The sequence below is a fragment of the Uloborus diversus genome, chromosome 7, assembly GCF_026930045.1.
Source record: "Uloborus diversus isolate 005 chromosome 7, Udiv.v.3.1, whole genome shotgun sequence".
Taxonomy (NCBI): domain Eukaryota; kingdom Metazoa; phylum Arthropoda; class Arachnida; order Araneae; family Uloboridae; genus Uloborus; species Uloborus diversus.
Window position 1 is genome coordinate 80,598,607 of NC_072737.1, and position 18,601 is coordinate 80,617,207.

Sequence of the window (18,601 nt, forward strand, 5' to 3'; positions counted from 1 at the left end):
TAACTTTGCTCTTAGATGAGATTTATGTTTTCCCCTCAATCAGTTATAAAGGTGGTGAACTTGTTGGCACTTCTGTAAATTCAGAAAGTGAGGCAACAACAGTTCAATGTTTTATGATCACATCTATGTTTTCTAAAAAGAAGGATGTGGTCTCTATGATTCCTGTAAAAAATCTCAAAGCTGAATGTCTGTTCCAGTATACTTCCAGGGTTATAAAATTTTTATACGATTCTGGATATGTTGTTCTAACAATAATTAGCGATAATAACAGTATTAACCGCAATATGTTTACTTTGTTTTGTGAAGGTACACGTAAACCATTTATTACACATCCATATTCCCCTGATGAAAAAATTTTTCTTTTATTTGATACAGTTCATTTAATAAAGTCTATGAGAAATAACTGGTAAAGATCAAATCTTATATTATCCCAACCCGACCAATTTTTCAGAAATTTTAAAAACTGATTTGATGCATATTAAATCTGTTTATGAAATGGAAAAAACTCAAACTGTGAAACAAGCTCCTAAGTTATCACAGGAAGTTTTATATCCTACATCTACTGAAAGACAAAGTGCGATATATGCCATAAATTTATTTCATGAAAGTAACAGTACTGCTTTATCACTCAACTCTGAAGAATTAAATTTTGACAGCTACGGTACTAAAGCCTTTATTAGTCATATTGCTAATTGGTGGAAAGTTGTTAAGGTAAAGCATTCAAAAAAAAAGGCCTAAAAACTAAGGACTTATATTGCCATCCAATTCGAAGCCTTAATGATGAAAATTTTAAATATTTAGAAGATTTTTTAAAGTGGGTAAATGCTTGGTTAGATTTGAAACTAATGAAAGGTAATGAAAAAAAGGAGCTAGGTATTCCTGGAAATGCAGGAATGTTGTCCAAAGAAACTTGTATTGCTCTTCAGATTACTTCAGCATCTTTAGTTGCACTGACTAAGTACGTTTTCGAGAAATTTAAACCAGAATTTATTTTACTGGGAAAATTTCAAACTGACCAACTCGAAGCACGCTTTGGTCAATATCGACAAATGAGTGGGGGGAATTATAACGTTTCTTACAGGTAAATTCTAGAGTCAGAACATAAATTAAAAATTTTAAGCTTAATGGATTTATATTCTGACAAAGTTGGACACTTTCAAATCAAACAGTTGGCATGGGAAGATTCAGCACTAACAAATAGATGTAATGTTCCTGATGGTTTGTACAAAGTGCTCAACTCGACAGATAATGTCGAACTAAGCGAACCAGTTGTCAGTTTTAATTTATATAGCAGGTTATGTAAGTTTTCAAGTGACTCAACGCATAAAATGCAAATATTGCCCCAAAAGATTGTGTAAAGATAAGGATTTAAAATTTGAAAGTTCTAAAGATATTGATCAATATCTTATGCTCACTGACAGAGGGAGCTTAAAATGGCCACAAAAATTTCCTGTTGATATTGCTGTCGAATCGTACTTAATTTTTCAAAAATTAATATCGAAACCATATGAGGAAGAATTTTTAAAAATGGGAAACCAGAAAAGCATCTTTGTTCAACTTGTCATGGAGAAAGTTGAGCTGCTTGAAGTTGGTGGAGATTGGGAATGTATATGTGGCAACGATAACATTATTCTAGGAAGTAAATGTGCGTCTATTTTAGCAAATATATTTCTTAATAATTATTCTAAGGTGAGAAATGACACGAAGAAAGCGCAAAATAACAAAAGAAAACTATTTTCACAGGTCAATGAGTTTCAGTTGCAAATGTTCCGTGAGAAATCTTCAAAAAACCAGCATTTCCTCAGTGGGCATTGATCAATATTTAAAGTAATACATATGCATATTTCATTTCAAACTGTGACTATCATTTGATTGGCAACGGTCTTATTTGCATTTTCTTTATAAGTAATGAAAATTGTAAAACCATGAATGGTTCAAAGATTGAATGGAAACGTCAATATGTTTCAATGAAGTAATATGTAACTTCTATTGGTACGCCATTTTCGTCAACAACTTACTGAATTGCTACTTTTTATATACATTAACCATAGCTACCTCACTAAAAAATGCCTCGAATTTATTTGCTCTTTACTTGCTATAAAAGTAGTTGATGCAAGCACAATTTTGTTATTGATTTAGTAATAAATTTTGATCTTTTAAAATGTCTGATGCGTATCTTTTGTTCATTATTTTCACATCTCCTTTGTTTCAAATCGCAAAAAGTTTGATATTGATCATTACTTTGAGAGTATCTAGTTACTGACGGATTTCATGTTAAGTAAGGGTTTATTTTTTAAATGTTTTTGTTTGAAAAATCGTATTATTGAAAACTTTACTTAAGATTGTGTGAAAGAGACCATGTTTTGATGATTGCTTATTATTGTTGTGAATAATTTTTTGCTAACACTATTTAAAAAAAAAAAAGCAGATGATTTGAAAAAAGCAAAAGTTGCAACTTTATATTTTACGGAAAAACAAAATATATATGTTTTTTTTTCTTCTGTCCTTGTTCTATTGCATCTTTTGCCAAATTTTTAGTGCTTTACCTCCTACGGTTCGTGAGTTATGAGCATTTTCGTAAACGACGTCCCCACACTGCTTCTCGACCGCCGAGGGGGGGGGGGGTGGTGATATGTGTTTTCATAATCATTTTAGTGCCTGCAACAATAATCAGAAATAATTTTGCGTCAGGTCTTCCATGCATACTCAAAACCCCCCTTCAGATCCCGAACTATACTGCGAATAGTGTTTGAGCTTGCTACTGTCATTTAGTTTTTCAGCGCATTAACAGTACTTAAATAGTTTTAACAGGCTGAATAATGATATTTTGGGTTTTATTTATATGAAAAAATCAAACAATTTTGATTTAGAATTTTTCTTTTAAAAAAGGTCGTTTTGCATATTTTATTCAAAATTTTTGTCTGTTTGCGAAAAATGGAATTTCACTCAGATAACTATTTCACTAACAAAGATAGGACCATAATCATATTTAGCTTTTATAAAGCCCTTGTTTTGTTGCGTCGATTGTCATTTTTTTCAGTGTTTTATCTCAAGTAGTTCTCGAGTTATGAATATTTTAGCAAACGGCTCTCCCCAATGCTTTCCCCCCTCCCCCGCAGTTGTCGACCACCCAGAGGGGCAACGACATGTGGTTTCATAATCACCATAGTGCCTGTAACAATAATCAAAAATAATATTGCGTCAGCCTTTCCATGTATGCTTAACCCCCTTCAGATCCCAGTCTATCTACTTAGAATGGCAAGGAAGGACTCAAAGTGTGACGTCACGAAACGCAGTGTTCGGCCCGGAGAAAGCGAGAGTAGTAGAGGAGAATCGCGAAGGCCCCGGCCAATGGCAGAGAGTTGATAAAAAGAACTGCAGGGGGAAGAAGAAAGAGGGGGAATGACAAAATGACGAATGGGAAGGGAATGGCGGCGAAAAAAACAAGGCTGAAAGTTTATTTTTTTTTCTGACGTCATAGACCGCGGGCTGCGCTAAGAACGATCGGAAATATGTAATTTTTCATTTTCCCTGATTTTCAGCCATTTTCATTTTCTCTGACAATTCCAGGTTTTCCCGGTGCGTGGCAACCCTGCAATCAAATTCAACTTTTTTTGGTAGCTTAAAATTTTAATTATTCCCTTAATTTTTTTTTTAAGGCCACTTCCAAACGTTCAGGAATCAATGAAACGGCACAACAAACATTAGCTTTTTATAAAAACGAAAGAAAAAAGTCAGGCTTGGAAAGACCAGCCACTTCGTAAATACAGCAAAATCCCCAAAGTAGTCCATAATCCCTCCCTCTCCCGTTTTCACTAAAAGTGGAATTATTTCATAATCCCAAGTATGCGCAGTCTTTGTCATTTTTTAAATCCCATTTTCGGGCTTTCCTTAATCAAAGCCTTGGTTTTTCCTATGAGCAGGTTTTTCTTTTCTATGGCAGGAAATGAAGCAAACAATGATTCGGAAAAAAAAATTATTTGCTTATAATCGAATTCAGAGATTTATTTGATCCACATAGTTTAGATGCTTTTGATGCAAAGCAATGTCGCCGATTTCTTTTTTTTTTTTCTGATCATACTTTTTCAGAAGAAAAAAAAAAGATTTTGACTTATAGAATTACGTAAACAAGGAAACTTTGACGACAGTCAAGAAATAAAATTCAACTTATTGACTATTTCGACTCAAAGAAATTTGTCTTATTGAAAATAAATAACATTAGTTCTCCATTCAGTTAGACAAGAATAAATATTCACTTCGGCTAATCGAAGTTTTCGACTCAAAGTTTCACTGTAATTGAAATAAAGTCAATTCTTGATAACTCGGGACCGAAAAACTTCGACTTATCAGAAGTTCGAATTGCCGCTAATTTCGGTTTTTGACATTTTAATTTTAAAAACCATCGAATATTTTAATTAATCTGTACATATAACAGACAAAATTACAGAACTTAAAACTTTTTAAGCACAATATGCAGTTTCTCCGTGAAAGGTTCTGAAGACGAAGTTGTGTCTGGTCTTTAACTTCTCCAGCCATCCAGCAATGGTGGGGTGATTTTCTATGTTCAGTAATATAGCAAAGTTCTTTGCTTTCTCATGCAGCAAACATCTACTACTTACAGGAATGGCATTGCTTTGATTCGATACTGCTGGAACCACTTGAATAGAGCCGATTCTACTTCAGGAAAGGTGTACATCTTCATTCATTTCAAATTCGGATTCATGAATTCGTACTGCTTTTGAAGTTTCTCTTTTAATATCATTGACAGAGTTTTTGGAGCCATATTTCAACGCATTACCTTTCCTTTTGATTTTTAGATTCTGTTCAATGTTATAAATAAGATTTACTTTACTTTCTAAGGCTGGGGCTTTTAGCTTTCGCTTAGATACCTAAAGAAAACTATCTCTCTCTCTGGAACTTATCAGGAAATGATCGAACTTATCAAACTAAAGAATGAATGGGAACGCATCTTAACTAAGATCAGCCTTTGAATAAAGGTACAATAGGTTGACTTCTCAACTTGACAGCTTAAAAGCAGATTCGTAGTCCAGCAACATGTCTAAGTGTAAACAGTACAGTACAGTACAACAAAAGAAAACAAGCTATAATCATTTTTGCATGTGTAACTTCTTTATCGCACATTGGCTCAACAGGTGTTCTCCTTGCTTTAGAGGTCTTAGTGAAGGTGAATGAGTTTTTCTCTCATAATCACTTGAATTAATATATTTTTTTCTTTTCTTTTTCTTCCGTTTTTTTAAAATAAATTTCAAGTTACCTTTGAAAAAACTTCAAGTTAGAAACTTCGAGAAGAAGAGTTAGAAACTTCTGGAAGTTAACTTCAAGCTACTGAGCACAATTAGCACGGAATTAAAGACAAAGGGATCGGGACTTGATAAAAACTTAGTTGAGTTATAGTAATATTCGAGTAATCACAAATTGACCATTTTCAAGACGCAAAAAGATTGAAATCTGCAGCAATTTTTGAAGAAAGCACATGCTTTGTGGAAAGCTTCCAAAAATAAATTTTTACAAATTAAGTTATCAGTTGGAAAAATTAAAAGCTCTTCAACAAGCCAATTCTTTCAGTTCAATGCACACTAAATTTGGCACCAACTAAAAAATAAACTTTGAAAAAAAATTAAATAAATAAATAAAAATTGGAAAATGACATTTTTCAAAAAAAAAAAAAAAAAAAATTGCAGCGTACAAATAAATACAGAGAAAATGAAGTACTTAGCTGGGACCCTTTTTTGGCTTTCCTACATATTATGCTTAAGGAAAAAAGGCGCAGGATCGCCCATAATGTAGCTTTGTTGCAAGTTGGTGCAGAAAACCTATTTGGGCCTTTTCCCATCCCTGGGGAAAAAATTGGTTTCAGTCCATATTCTTATGCACTATAGGGAGTTCTACTTTCCCCTAGAATTGATGGATGACTAGAGATCCTAAATATGAAGAGATTGGACAACTTCAGAGCGGCGGTCATCTTATGTCCAAAATGCTCAATTCCCATAGACCGTAATGCATCATCTGCCCCAAATATCAAGGTACATTGTATCGAAAAAAAAAGAAGCTAGTTATGATATTATGAGATGAAATGTGCAGATCACAAGTATACGTTTGTTTTCTATCTTTATGAACAAATTTTTGAGAAAAAAAATTTCCTTTGTAAGTGCTATGATGATACGAAACGATTGGCACCAGATTGCCAAACTTGGCGCTCACTCCGTTTGATGAAAATACAAGGAGAGGAAAAATCAGTCTATTCTTCAAAAATTTCATGTCCTATATTCTGTGGGAAATCTAGAAATTCACACAGCACAGCATTTCGAGCTAACAACACTTGAACTAAACATGGCGGCCAGGGGCGCGCCATTGTCCAATCTCTCTGTATATAGGATCTCTATGGATGACTAGAAACAGGCGCCATCTATTGAGAAGAAACTGAAATATTTTCATGATGGATTGAAAAAACTGTAAAAACAGGAGAAAATGGTAAAAAAAGGGAAATCGGGAGATAGACGTAAAAAACGGGAGTCTTTCATAAAAAACAGTTGAGTTGGCAAGTATGCATGTTTTACCTATTTTGCAGAATAATCTGAAATTCACCTTATAATTCCAACACTATTCTATGGATGCAACACTATTCTATGGATAATCAGGAGTTCACTATGTTGAAAAATTCATACTATTGATTTAATATACTATGAAAAAGTCATAAAATTTCGTATTAATTACCATCAAATAATTCTGGCCTCTTTTCGTCCACATATAAAAGGCAATATGCAGAAGCATAGTTATGACCACCAAGAGAATCCTTTTGAAGCTCAGACCATTTGGCTTCTGATACAGTAACATCATTGAATTTCAGCCAAAGTTTTTTTCTAGGACTGAAAACATATGCCCAATAATGCCCTGAAGCTGCCTGTCCTTCATGAACTAAAACAGCATGCAACCGGTATGGTTTCTGCAAGAAATTAAAAAAAAAAAAGAAGAAAAGTAAAGTTAATGTTCAAGTGTTTAATTTAGTTCACACAAACATTTTTATTAAATACAGAAGCAGAAATAGAACAGAAAAATGTAATCTGCATTTAGATACATAAATTTTAATAATTTCTGTTGCAAAGTATGTATCAAGATATCTTCATGGAACTGACCTAGGTCCCTAAGCTCTGAGAAGTGCAACACACAAACAGTTAGAAGAGAAAAGACGCATATTGCCGTGCTAAGCTTAGATGTGGTTATCTGCACCTCAGATGTGGTTATCTGCACATTTTATCAAAATTGAGTTATTGTCACCAGGTGGTCGTTAGTAATTTAATTTACCTGAATCTCACGTTTTTTGGCGATTTGTGAATGCGAAATATTAAAAAATGCTTTAAGAAAAAAGTCGTAACTGCAAATTTGCTTAGTTTGCTAAGGCAATTTGAATTATAAGTGACAAATACTAAGCCTGTGAGCATTAAGTGTAGTGGAATTAGAATGACTACACCGCTAGTAGAAGTGAACCTGCAAAACAGCCCACAACCCGAAGTTGAAGAAAATAAAAACATGTGGAGCAGTTTTCCTCAAGGAAAATCTGTATTTATTATCTTTAGAGATTGCTGAAGTTGTAGTACAACATCCTTATTAGTATTTAAAAAACATTTTGAAAATAAGTATATCTGCCGCTATGATACAACGAAATAAAGTTCAATTTACGAGCATGCTGGTTCCATGGAATATAAAGCATCTTCGTACATACAAAATAGGCCTAAAGGAATTTAGTAAAGGTATTGTAGAGACTTCCATACTTTCAAAAATTCACGATGTTCAAAAATTCTTCAGAGCATAAAAATTCAAACTCTCCAAGTTCTTCAGGTTATGGCCAGGAATTGCAAAGTCCAGGTGACCTGGGCCCATAACCACTTGTGAGCATTAAGTGTAGTGGAATTAGAATGACTACACTGCTAGTAGAAGTGAACCTGCAAAACATGTCCACAGCCTGAAGTTGAAGAAAATAAAAAACACGAGGAGCTGTAGTTTTCTCAAGGAAAATCTGTATTTATTACCTTTAGAGATTGCTGAAGTTGTAGTACAACAACCTTATTAGTATTTAAAAAACATTTTGAAAGTAAGTATATCTGCCGCTATGATACAACGAAACAAAGTTCAATTTACGAGCATGCTGGTTCCATGGAAAATAAAGCATCTTCGAACATACAAAAATAGGCCTAAAGGTATTTCAGAACTTTAAAATTAACATCACGTTGTAGACTATTACGACCTGCCAGGAGTAAAGAGCACTGGCAGACATTACAAACAACGACAAATTACAACATGCAACACATAACGGTTATGAGAGGTGAGAGAGAGCGAAAAAGATCGCCCAAAGTATTTAAAGTCTTCACATGGCTTTCGAATTAAGAATATGCAAAACACAAGATGTGTTGCCAATGCAAGAAAGTTAAAGTTGTGCTGCCAATCAAAAAGTAACTCAATCTAAACAAAATCTCGCGGTTATAAGATACAATGAACTGGTGCCTCGGTTCACCCAAAAGTTCATTCATTTGACTGAGTTATCGCGCCCGATCACACGAATGACGTCACAACGTGATGCAATGTTTACATCGAAAAACGATCGATTCTGCATGATGCAAAAACGCATTTTTAATGATTCTTTTTTCAAATTAAATGATTCTTTCACTTTTTGTGAAAGTTTAAATTAAAAATCTAACAAAGCCTCTAAAGTGGTATCTGCGCAGTTACAAGTTTTTCCTTTTGATACCTTAGTAAAGCAGCATATTTACTAACATAGCAGTTTATTGTAACAGAGTACTAAAATTAGTTTATCGTTAAATAGTTGATATAGGTCGAAAATAAAAACTAATACTACTTTGGATAAATGTTCAAGTCAATGTTCAGCTTTTTCTGTTCAAATTTTTATTTAAAAAGCAAATTCTTAAAAATGAAATGCATTTAAAATATTCTTATCTAAGTCTTTCATGAAAAAAAAAAAACTCATTTCATTCTACGACCAATTATATTTTTATTTAAGTATCTTCATGCTGGGTAAAAATGAATCTAGAAAATAAAACATTATAAATGATAACATCAACACATTCTTCGAATATATTAACAAAATAAAGCAGAAGCTAAGTCCAAATAAAGCAGAGTACTATTTAAAGATACATTAAGTGCATTTTACTAAGCTATTTCTGTCATATCTGAGCAGCTGCTCATAAAAATGCTTAAGTAATAGTCACTTATGGTGAAATTAACCTAGCATATGAAAAGGTTTTGAAAAGAAAATTTGTCTTAACTGCATTCATTAATTTTAAATTAAGATTTTTACAAAAATACACTCCTATGTAGGTTAGATAAGTTATTTACCAAACAACTATCATGCGTTGAACATTTAATTAAGTCACAAATCAAACAAGTTGTAAAACTTTAATCATGAATTTCTCATTTTGAGCTCCACTACAGATACCACTTTTGCACTTAGCACGGCAGCATACCTCAAAGAACAATAAAAATAGAAAATTTCCTAAACAGAATTTTTAAAAAGTTGGCCTGCATTGCTGCAATAAGATCTTGAATCTATTGCTACCAGATTCAGCCCTATACTCCAAACATTCCTAAGAAGACTAGTACGACTAGACATGAGCTCCATACATATATTTGTTTACACAGATTGTATTAAAGATTTTGATGCGATATCATTTTAACAATTAATTATCATGAAATATAAAAGACCTGCACTTTTTATCATTAAAAAGCAATATGCAAAAGGAACAGTATTTTTTACATGTTTTACTGAATTTATGCACGCTCAACAGTTAAAATATCTTTGCATTTCTTTGGTTACCAATTAACCAAAGAACTGCAGAAACCATTTTTTAACTCCATACAGTCTAGCACAAATCATCATCAGTGCAGTTGCCAAACTGATGTGTAATTAAGGACATGGTAATATAATATCATATGAAGTTTAAAGAATCAAAGATGAACTTTTAGCTCTATTTTTCAGAAGAAATTAAACTCATTTTTAAAAATAGTCAAACCAACACAAAGCTGCAGGAAAGCTCTTTTTTGACTGCATTCCAGGACAAGGCCCTATGCAGGTCAATACTGCCGTGGGCAGGTAAATGGCAGTATCTGCAGAAATGAATTTGAGATATTTGAAGAAATGTGTGTTGGATTCAATGATAATAATAGGGAAATGTTAGAACTAGACGTAGCCTTTTTTTCAGTGGAAATCAAATAAGCAAGCTAGTACAATAAAGCTATCACACAACAGATGACAAAAATGAAAAAATTGCAGTTACTGCCTTTTACCTACCCATGGCAGAATAGTTCATCTCTCATAGCTCCCCTTCAATCTCAAAACATGTGTACAATTTTTGTTTCAAATTTATCAATAAACCAGTAATCAATGCTAGCTTCCTGTAGTAAAAATTGAATTTATTTCTCTGTCTCACATAAAGAAAAGGTCATGCCCATCCAAAATATTAATAAATAAATGAAACAAAATAAATAAAAACAGCATTTTGAATCAAGCCGAAGAAAATTTTAATTGCCCATTTTACATTGAAATTTCCAAATGCTTAAGATGAGATGATTTCAAATGTTTCTACACTAGCAAAGAAAAAAAAAAAAACAATAAAAAAAAAGTTAGTTTTACAATTTTTAATAATAACTTGCATTTAAAATTGTTAATGTGACTTAAGTGTTACAATTCAATATACTTATATTTTTATCAAACAGATAAATTATTGATTTTCATAGCTATTTTTTTTTCCATTCAAAAAGTTTTATTGTTTAAGAAGTTTTTATACCTGGTCCCTCGAAAATGGAAAATTTTTGACACTGGTTTCATTGTAGACCAAATTTTTTAAAACATAAAATCAGAAAACTTGAAAAAATACAAACCTGTTGTAAAAATGGATTGTTATATATTTCTTTAATGGTGTTATCAATCATAGCTATATTGTCTTGCAGACCTGAAAAATTAATATGAATTTTGAAAAATAAAAATATTTACTTCACAAATTACACTTAAATATAGTAGCCTTTTTGTTCCTCAACATACAATGGGTGTTTCTTATAGAATTTACTGATCAGCATTCTTGAGGAAATAAACTCGCAAATGCATATAGCTCTAAAACTAATATTTTTCAGAACAAACTAATAATTAAGCTGGTAAGAACGAACAGCTGTAATTAATCATAATTCAAATTGATTAGGGGAAAAATCACAAAATATATTTAAATTCTTGAAAAAATAATTAAAAGAAACTTGACTTAAAAATTAGCAATTGCATGTACAACATTTTGTAAACATTTTTTATCCATATTTGCTGATTCCTTTCAATACTCAAAATGATATCGTTTCTTTTTGATGAGTTATGCAGAGTTAAGATTTCACCCAACAGATATTTGAGCAGGTTCACAGTAATATCTCTCGACAACTGACACATTGGCAGGGTTTTCTTGATTTGTCACAGTTCCTTGTAAAATCGTTTTAAAGACAAGAAAGGGCAGAGTTTTCCATTTTGGCACAAAAGAGCATTTGGTACAACTGTTCCATCACAGCATTATCTAAAATTAAACCTTAAATAAATGTGAATAAAATAATTTTTAAAAGAACATTACAAAAATTTTTTAATGCTCTCAGAAAACTAATCAGTTTTAAGTGGCCGAATTGTATATGAAGTGTTATTTTTTATCAATACTTGATTTCTGTAGCAGTTTACACAAGAATACAGAAGTTATGGATGAAATATTGAGCATCTGAATGTACGACTTAACCCCTAAGTGCACTGTGTTGCTATTTGGCAATGTATCTAATTTAGTCTTCTACAATACTATAAGGGCAGATTGAAACTCTGTAGTTGCCAATAACCAAGAAAATACTCACTGAAGATGCTATTACATTAATTTTAAACACCAAAATGCATCAATCTGAAGGGTGGAGGGGATATTTTTTTTTCGGCATTCGCAAATATAAGTTTTTTTTTTGCCTTTCTTTCCTTTTTTTTTTCATTTTAATGCACTTGAAAATGCTTACTTTAAATAATACTATGACAAATCAAGTTTTGCTGATACTAAATAGTAAGGCATTTTTGCAATTATTGTCGATGATTTGGGACATTTGATTTTTTTTTTTTTTTTTTTTTTCAGATAAAGCTCAATGTTGCTAAATTGTTGCTTAACCATAAACCATGCCTAAACTAAACTATGATTTTTTAAAGTATTTTTATTGTGATTGGAACATAATTTTAAAGCCAAAAATTTTTTTTTTTTCAAAAATCATGCATTTAAGGGTTAGATCAATAAAAATTTTAAAGCATGTGCATAGTTTTGAAAAACCAATCAAGAAACTTTTCAGATAGTCTCCCCATGTCATGTTTTATAATTGCCGCTTTTTTGGTTGCAAATATTTTACTTCATTTTCTTTTCTGTTTTTCCTCCCAAAATTATGCTTAAACACAAAAGGGAAGAAGAAAATGAATGACATTTATAGTTGCATGCTTTTTCTTACTTTTAACATTGATTTCAATTTCTTTTTGCCACCTTTTCAAACAGTTCTGCAATACTTTGAGCTCTATCTCAGAAACATGTTGTGGAGAAGGCACCGTTTCTTCACAGTTATGATTTACTTGCTCACAACCACGCCTGACAGGAGTTCGGCAGATCCCTCCAGGATGCATAGGGCTTAGAGCTTGCTCTAATGAAATAGCTTTTGGAGAAGCACAAGGAGAATCACCACCCATATTATCAATACAACTGCACAGATGGGAAATTATGTTACAAAAAGAAATGTGTCAATTACAAAATAATTCAGTAAATTAAGAAGCCATTCATTTTATTTTATTTCAATTAATTATTAATGCAGAAAGTCACTCAATGTCATTTTATATTGTTATAGATATTTTACAGCTCATACATAGATATGTCAACAATTAATTCTAAGAAGTGCAACAGTTATAACAAATTATACTACAGATCAATAATCCTGAATGAATACAAAAGCATACAGAAACAAACATTTCGAGAGAAATAAAGGGTGTCCCAAATTTAACGCAAGATTTGAATTTGCCACCATTATTTCCATAAATTGTTGGCAGCCATGAAAAAAGAACAATTTGACAGTTGAGAGTTTAGGGTTAGTAAAAATGGGGTGTTATTGTACCATACAGCTAGAGAGAGTGAAACATTTCAATTACTGCATGAGGCATTCCTAGTTGCGTACTCTCTCATTTCGGTGATCAGAATTGGCACCCTAGATCATGTGATTTAACATTTTTAAATTTCTTCTTATGGAGTTATTTGAATTCAAAGGTCTATGTCAACAAGCCCACAACCACACGTGCATTACCGTGTTGCGATACCGAGCGCCAATAACAGTAGCTGCTTGACCAGCCTCAACTTTCATTATTTTTGAAACAATTGTTCAATAATGAAAGCGCGTTATTGTATCGTATAACGCTCCATTTTTGATTACCCTAAACTCTCAGCTGTCAAATTGTTCTTTTTTCAGGGTTGCCAACCATTTATTGCAAAAATGGCGGCAAATTCAAATCTTGCATTAATTTTGGGACATCCTTTATATTCTAACTAACAGTTTTGTAAAAGTACAAAGCCAAACTGCATAATACTTTCCCAGATGCTTGTTATAAGCACTGATATTTTCATCTAAATTCAATGCAAGAAAGTGCAGTTTTTACCAATAATAAATTAAAAGTAAACAGCATAGAGCCAAGTCCCCTCAGAATAACACTTGGAAACTTGATACAAAGATAGCTCCAATAATAATGATAATAAAGTGCAATTCAAAGTCCATGACTTCTAAATTTTGAAATTTCTTCAAAAGCTCAAATTGTGTTTTATTTTACGTGATCTTTGCATAAATTTATGAGCGTAATCAAAACTATCATCATTTGCGATATCTTTATTATTTCTCTAGCCTCTTTTGATGTTGGTCTGCGAGATCTTCCTTCTTTTTTTAAATTCCACGATTTACCTGTTATTTTAAAGCCTATTGTGCCTGCTATCGATGAAAAATAGACCCAGGATCTAAAAATGCACCACTTTTCTTAAACGTCAGATTTTAAATCACCTAAAAAGAGGTCCTTTAGTGGATGAGTCGATTTTTTGATACATATTGAATCAGAGCTCGGATTATCAAAAGGGAGAGCCGGATAGCTCAGTCAGTAGAGCGCTCGGCTTTCAATTGAATAGTCCCGGGATCAAGTGATCTTAGGCATTAAAAGTAATGCAGCAGGAATTATCTTTGGTTTTTTTTTTTTTTGGCTCTTTGATGTAGCCTACAGTTCTTAGACAACCAAACCAAATTCATTAAGTATACTGAACAACAAAAGATTATGCAATTTAAAGTCATTATCGAGTTGGCAAGTTATTGAGTCCAAAAGTTTTTTAACTGGCGAATATGTAAATTTTTTCAAGGGGTGTTTTCATTGTATTTTTACCGCTGGGCTAGAGATTGTGAGCTTTAGAATGTGAATGCACATGTCAGCTAGATTTATTTATTTTGAATCTCATAAAATAAATATGAAAAAATCTGCCAAAAATATTAATAAGTAGTATATTTGGAGCAACTGAAAGTATTAGATTGAATTTACTATAAATTCAACAAGTTTCATAGATACACATAAAGATTTTTATTTTGCTGTTTTAAATGAGATGTAGAATCAAGTAAAAATGTAAAATACCTAGACACAGATTCTGCAGATTCCATTTCTACATCTTCAGTGGTTGTTATATCTTCATTGCATTTTTTACTTTCTGCAAAATCTAATGTGTACTGTAAAACATCACAAAGAGGTACTTTTTTGGGTCCAGTTCCATAATTAAGGTATCTAAAAAGGATTTATAGTTTAAAAGGACAAAAGATTCATTTTAAGGCTTGTGAGCTCAAAGAAAAATTGCCTCATGTTTAAAACAGTTGAAACAAAACCAAATATTTTTTAATTATTTCATTGGAAGAAAAATTATGATGCTTTGAAAATTACAGCAAAAATTAAGCAATTATAAAAGACCTCTTAGTGGCAATGCACTACACTATTACGTAAATCACAAAATCCAAATGAAACTTTATTTAAAAATAAGTTATTCACTCCAAATTAAAGATCTATCTCTCTTGAAAGAAATGAAAAAGAATAGTTTCAACTAATCTAAAAATCTACCTAAAAAATTCTAATAGATTGCAATGAAATATCGGGGGCAAGAATCATTTACTAAAACTCAACTACATATACCTCAAACTTTTTTTAATGATGACAATAGTTGGAAATTATATTTTGCTCATAAGTTCTATCAAAGTGATAGATTTAAGTTATGAAAATCAATAACATTCGAAACCTAAGTTGTAATAAAAAATTAATCCTTACGGTGAAACACGCACTTGCATGCATTGCGCACTTTCACAGTTAATTACCTCAGAAGTTTAACTACATTTCAAGCAAAATTGGGACAAAAATTTGGTTCATGACAGCAAGGTATTTCAGAAAAAGAACTGAATAGCATTTATTTTTAAATCTCCTTTATAAAGTTATGAATTTTTTTTTTTTAAATTAATAGTTGTAAAACATTTTAATTTAATTAAAAATTTGCATGCAGGTCATTTTGCGTAATTAGCATTAAAAAAAATCTTATGCTCAAATATTTTGAATTAGTTTAGTTGGGCATAATTTCTAGCTATACTTGGGGCAAATCTAACCTGGCAGCATTGCAATACTGTGATTAGGATCTGTGCAGCCTTCATGATGCTGCACAGATCCTAGTGGTTAGGTTTGCCAACTAGTTGCCATGGGCAGGCAAAGAGCAGATACTGCAAATTTCTGTTTTGCATTTTCCACTCTATTTTATGTTAGCTTGATTGTACAAGCTTAGATTTCAGCTGGGAAAAAAAAGCGTAGGGGGGGGGGGGGCGTGTTTTCTTCAAATATCTTGCAAACTCATTTCTGCAGATACTGAAGTTTATCTGCCCACAGCAGTATAAACAATTTAATTTTCAAATAGGGTAGGTACTCTTAACACACTAAAATGGGATTTGATCCAGTTATAACTTGAAAACACTCAACAGAATTACTGAACACTAGAATTATGAAAGGGGTCATTCTGATCACAAGCAAGCTTTTTTTGCTAACTGCTCCTTTGTATTTTCATAAAAAGCTTAATCCTTCCTTGACTTTTCTTTAATCACCATGCTATGGAATAATATAAAGTTTTCAAGAAAATTACTTAAAAAAAAAACCCAAACTAAAGGTTTATACCCGAAGCGTGGGCATTGGGCAGGTGTCATTTTGACAATTTGGAGAAAAAAAGAAGTTGAAATACATTTACTGATGCTTAAACGGACATACAAATATTTTTTAAAAACAGCACCAAAAGGTGCAAATTTTGTACACTTGAAAATTTTCATGAACCCAATACTTTTATGTATTAGATACAGAGAAAAGTTTTTAAAAAAATTGAAAAGTATTGCAGAAGTGTGTTTCACAATTACAAGGACATCTTTTTCAATGCCAAAAAAAAAAATAATAATAATTTTGTCATCTTGAATTCAAATTATGTTTTTCGCAATCAAGAGTGTGTGTGTATATGTAAGTGTGTGTGGGGTATGCGTGTGTGTAGGCATGTGGGCAGTTCTCAAAAGGTGGGAACAAAAAAGTTAACTTTGAGCAATTTCAAAAATTTTCAAATTTGACATCAATTTTGCTTTTATTCTATAGTATGCATACCTAGAACACAATATATGAACATGAAAAGACAGCAGGTATTTGTAAAAATTGTTAATTAGCAAATTAAATCAGCAGTCTGTAGGTAACAGATTTTGGACATTGTTGTCCTGTAGGTAACGGATTTTGGACATCATCATAATGTAAGTTTCACCATTTTTGACAATTGTTAATCTGATTTTTAACATTTCCAATGAAAATTTTATTTACTACTTTTTGAATTTTGCAATTTAATAATAAAGAGGATATTAATGAAGTACTTGAATGGCTATACATACTGCTCTTTACATATAATAAAGTTTTGGAATGATTTTGAAGAAGTTGATGAAAGGTAAAAAAATGCTTCAAATTAAAAATAATACAAATATAAAAAGTGACATCATCAGTTTTAATAATAAATATTTTTTCTAATCTCATAAGAATGAAAACGATGTCTAAAAAAAATTATTGAAAAAAGAAATTCGTATTTCTATTTGGAGATCGTTAAATTATGTTTCCAAAAGAAAGAAGAGAAAAAAAAATTCTAAAATGATAAAAGCGGGGGGGGGGGGGGGGGGGGGGGGGGGGGGGAATGCTAGCGCAGGTGATAACTTCGCCAAAACTGGTGCAGCTGACGATAAACTACATTTGTCAAACTGGAATTCCACTCGGGTAACCTTTAGCTTATCGTATACTGTGTTGTCGCCAACGGAGGTTTGCTTGGCAATTTTCGCGCAAAATGGCTTTCGTTGCGATCATAACCAGCCATGTTTCCACTATAATTTATGTATTGTTCAATGTGTAACGTATTAATTATGCAAAATTCCGATGTATTAAAAAAGATAACATTATAATAACCTTTTTTATTGAGGTTAGAAGACAGTGGATCATCTAAAAATTATAACTAAACGGACAGAATTATCGGCGTCAAGATCGTAACAGCATTTGGACATCTCGCATGTATGTTTAAGAAAAATTACTTTTCTTCTAAGATACTGCATAAAAGCTTATGAAAACACTTTTAAACGAACGAACAAAAAAAAAAAAAAGGAAAGAGCATTTAAATGTAAAAACATCCAACGAAATGGCAATTTCTGTGCACAATTGTACTTTTTTTGTTTTTGTTATTCATATTTTCAACTTATATATAAAGCAAGGGTATTTATTTATTACTTATGTCATGTCTTGGATTGAAATTTTAATCTGAAATATATTAAATTAACAGCCTGCAGGCCCTTTCTAGCTATTATCATAAATTAAATATAACATTAATATTAATAATTACTTTTCTAGTTGGATTTGGAGCTCATGTCTTTCAGCTTTCAACCGTCGAACTTTTTCTCTAATTGATCGAGTTGTACTTTTATTTTGCTCCATATACCTAGAAAAGTTTATATTAATGCTAAACAGAAATCAAAAGTTTTTTTTTTTTTTTTTTTTACAAACTCAAAATAAAAAGCATGAAATTGATATGACACATTAATCAACCATCATGCGCCACAAGCGTATCTTTATTTTATCATAGTGTAATTTATAATTTTATGATAAGCAGTTGAGGAACAAAGCCAGCTATACACATTTATTAATTTAACTATTGTCTGACCACGGATTGTATGGAAAGAAACATCCATTTTACAGTCGGAAATGGACAAATCTATTATTTTTAGCGATGTCAGGTTTTGCAGAAGCAGTCTTGTTCAAATGAACGGAATGCACGCATCAAATTTTTACTTTTCCCCCTCATTCAGATAGATTCGTCTCATCTGGACTTCTGAAAATTCTATACAATCCATGGTTGGACTAGACCAAGTAGTAAATGAATGCATTTCAAGTTCAGCCAAATATTTCAATAAAATGAAAATGTATACCAACAATGGCCAA

General features: G+C 32.0%; 1 protein-coding gene across 1 annotated transcript in view; it reads right to left on the minus strand.

Annotated features, from left to right (window-relative positions):
• LOC129226759 (ubiquitin carboxyl-terminal hydrolase 25-like) overlaps positions 1-18,601 on the minus strand; it is a 106,312-nt gene that overhangs the window by 56,835 nt on the left and 30,876 nt on the right. The window contains exons 11-15 of the mRNA XM_054861389.1: positions 18,006-18,101; positions 14,714-14,860; positions 12,523-12,767; positions 10,912-10,982; positions 6,736-6,964 (exon numbers count right to left, since the gene is read on the minus strand). Of these exons, the coding sequence (XP_054717364.1) occupies positions 6,736-6,964; positions 10,912-10,982; positions 12,523-12,767; positions 14,714-14,860; positions 18,006-18,101 (788 nt within the window). The remainder of the gene's footprint in view (positions 1-6,735; positions 6,965-10,911; positions 10,983-12,522; positions 12,768-14,713; positions 14,861-18,005; positions 18,102-18,601) is intronic.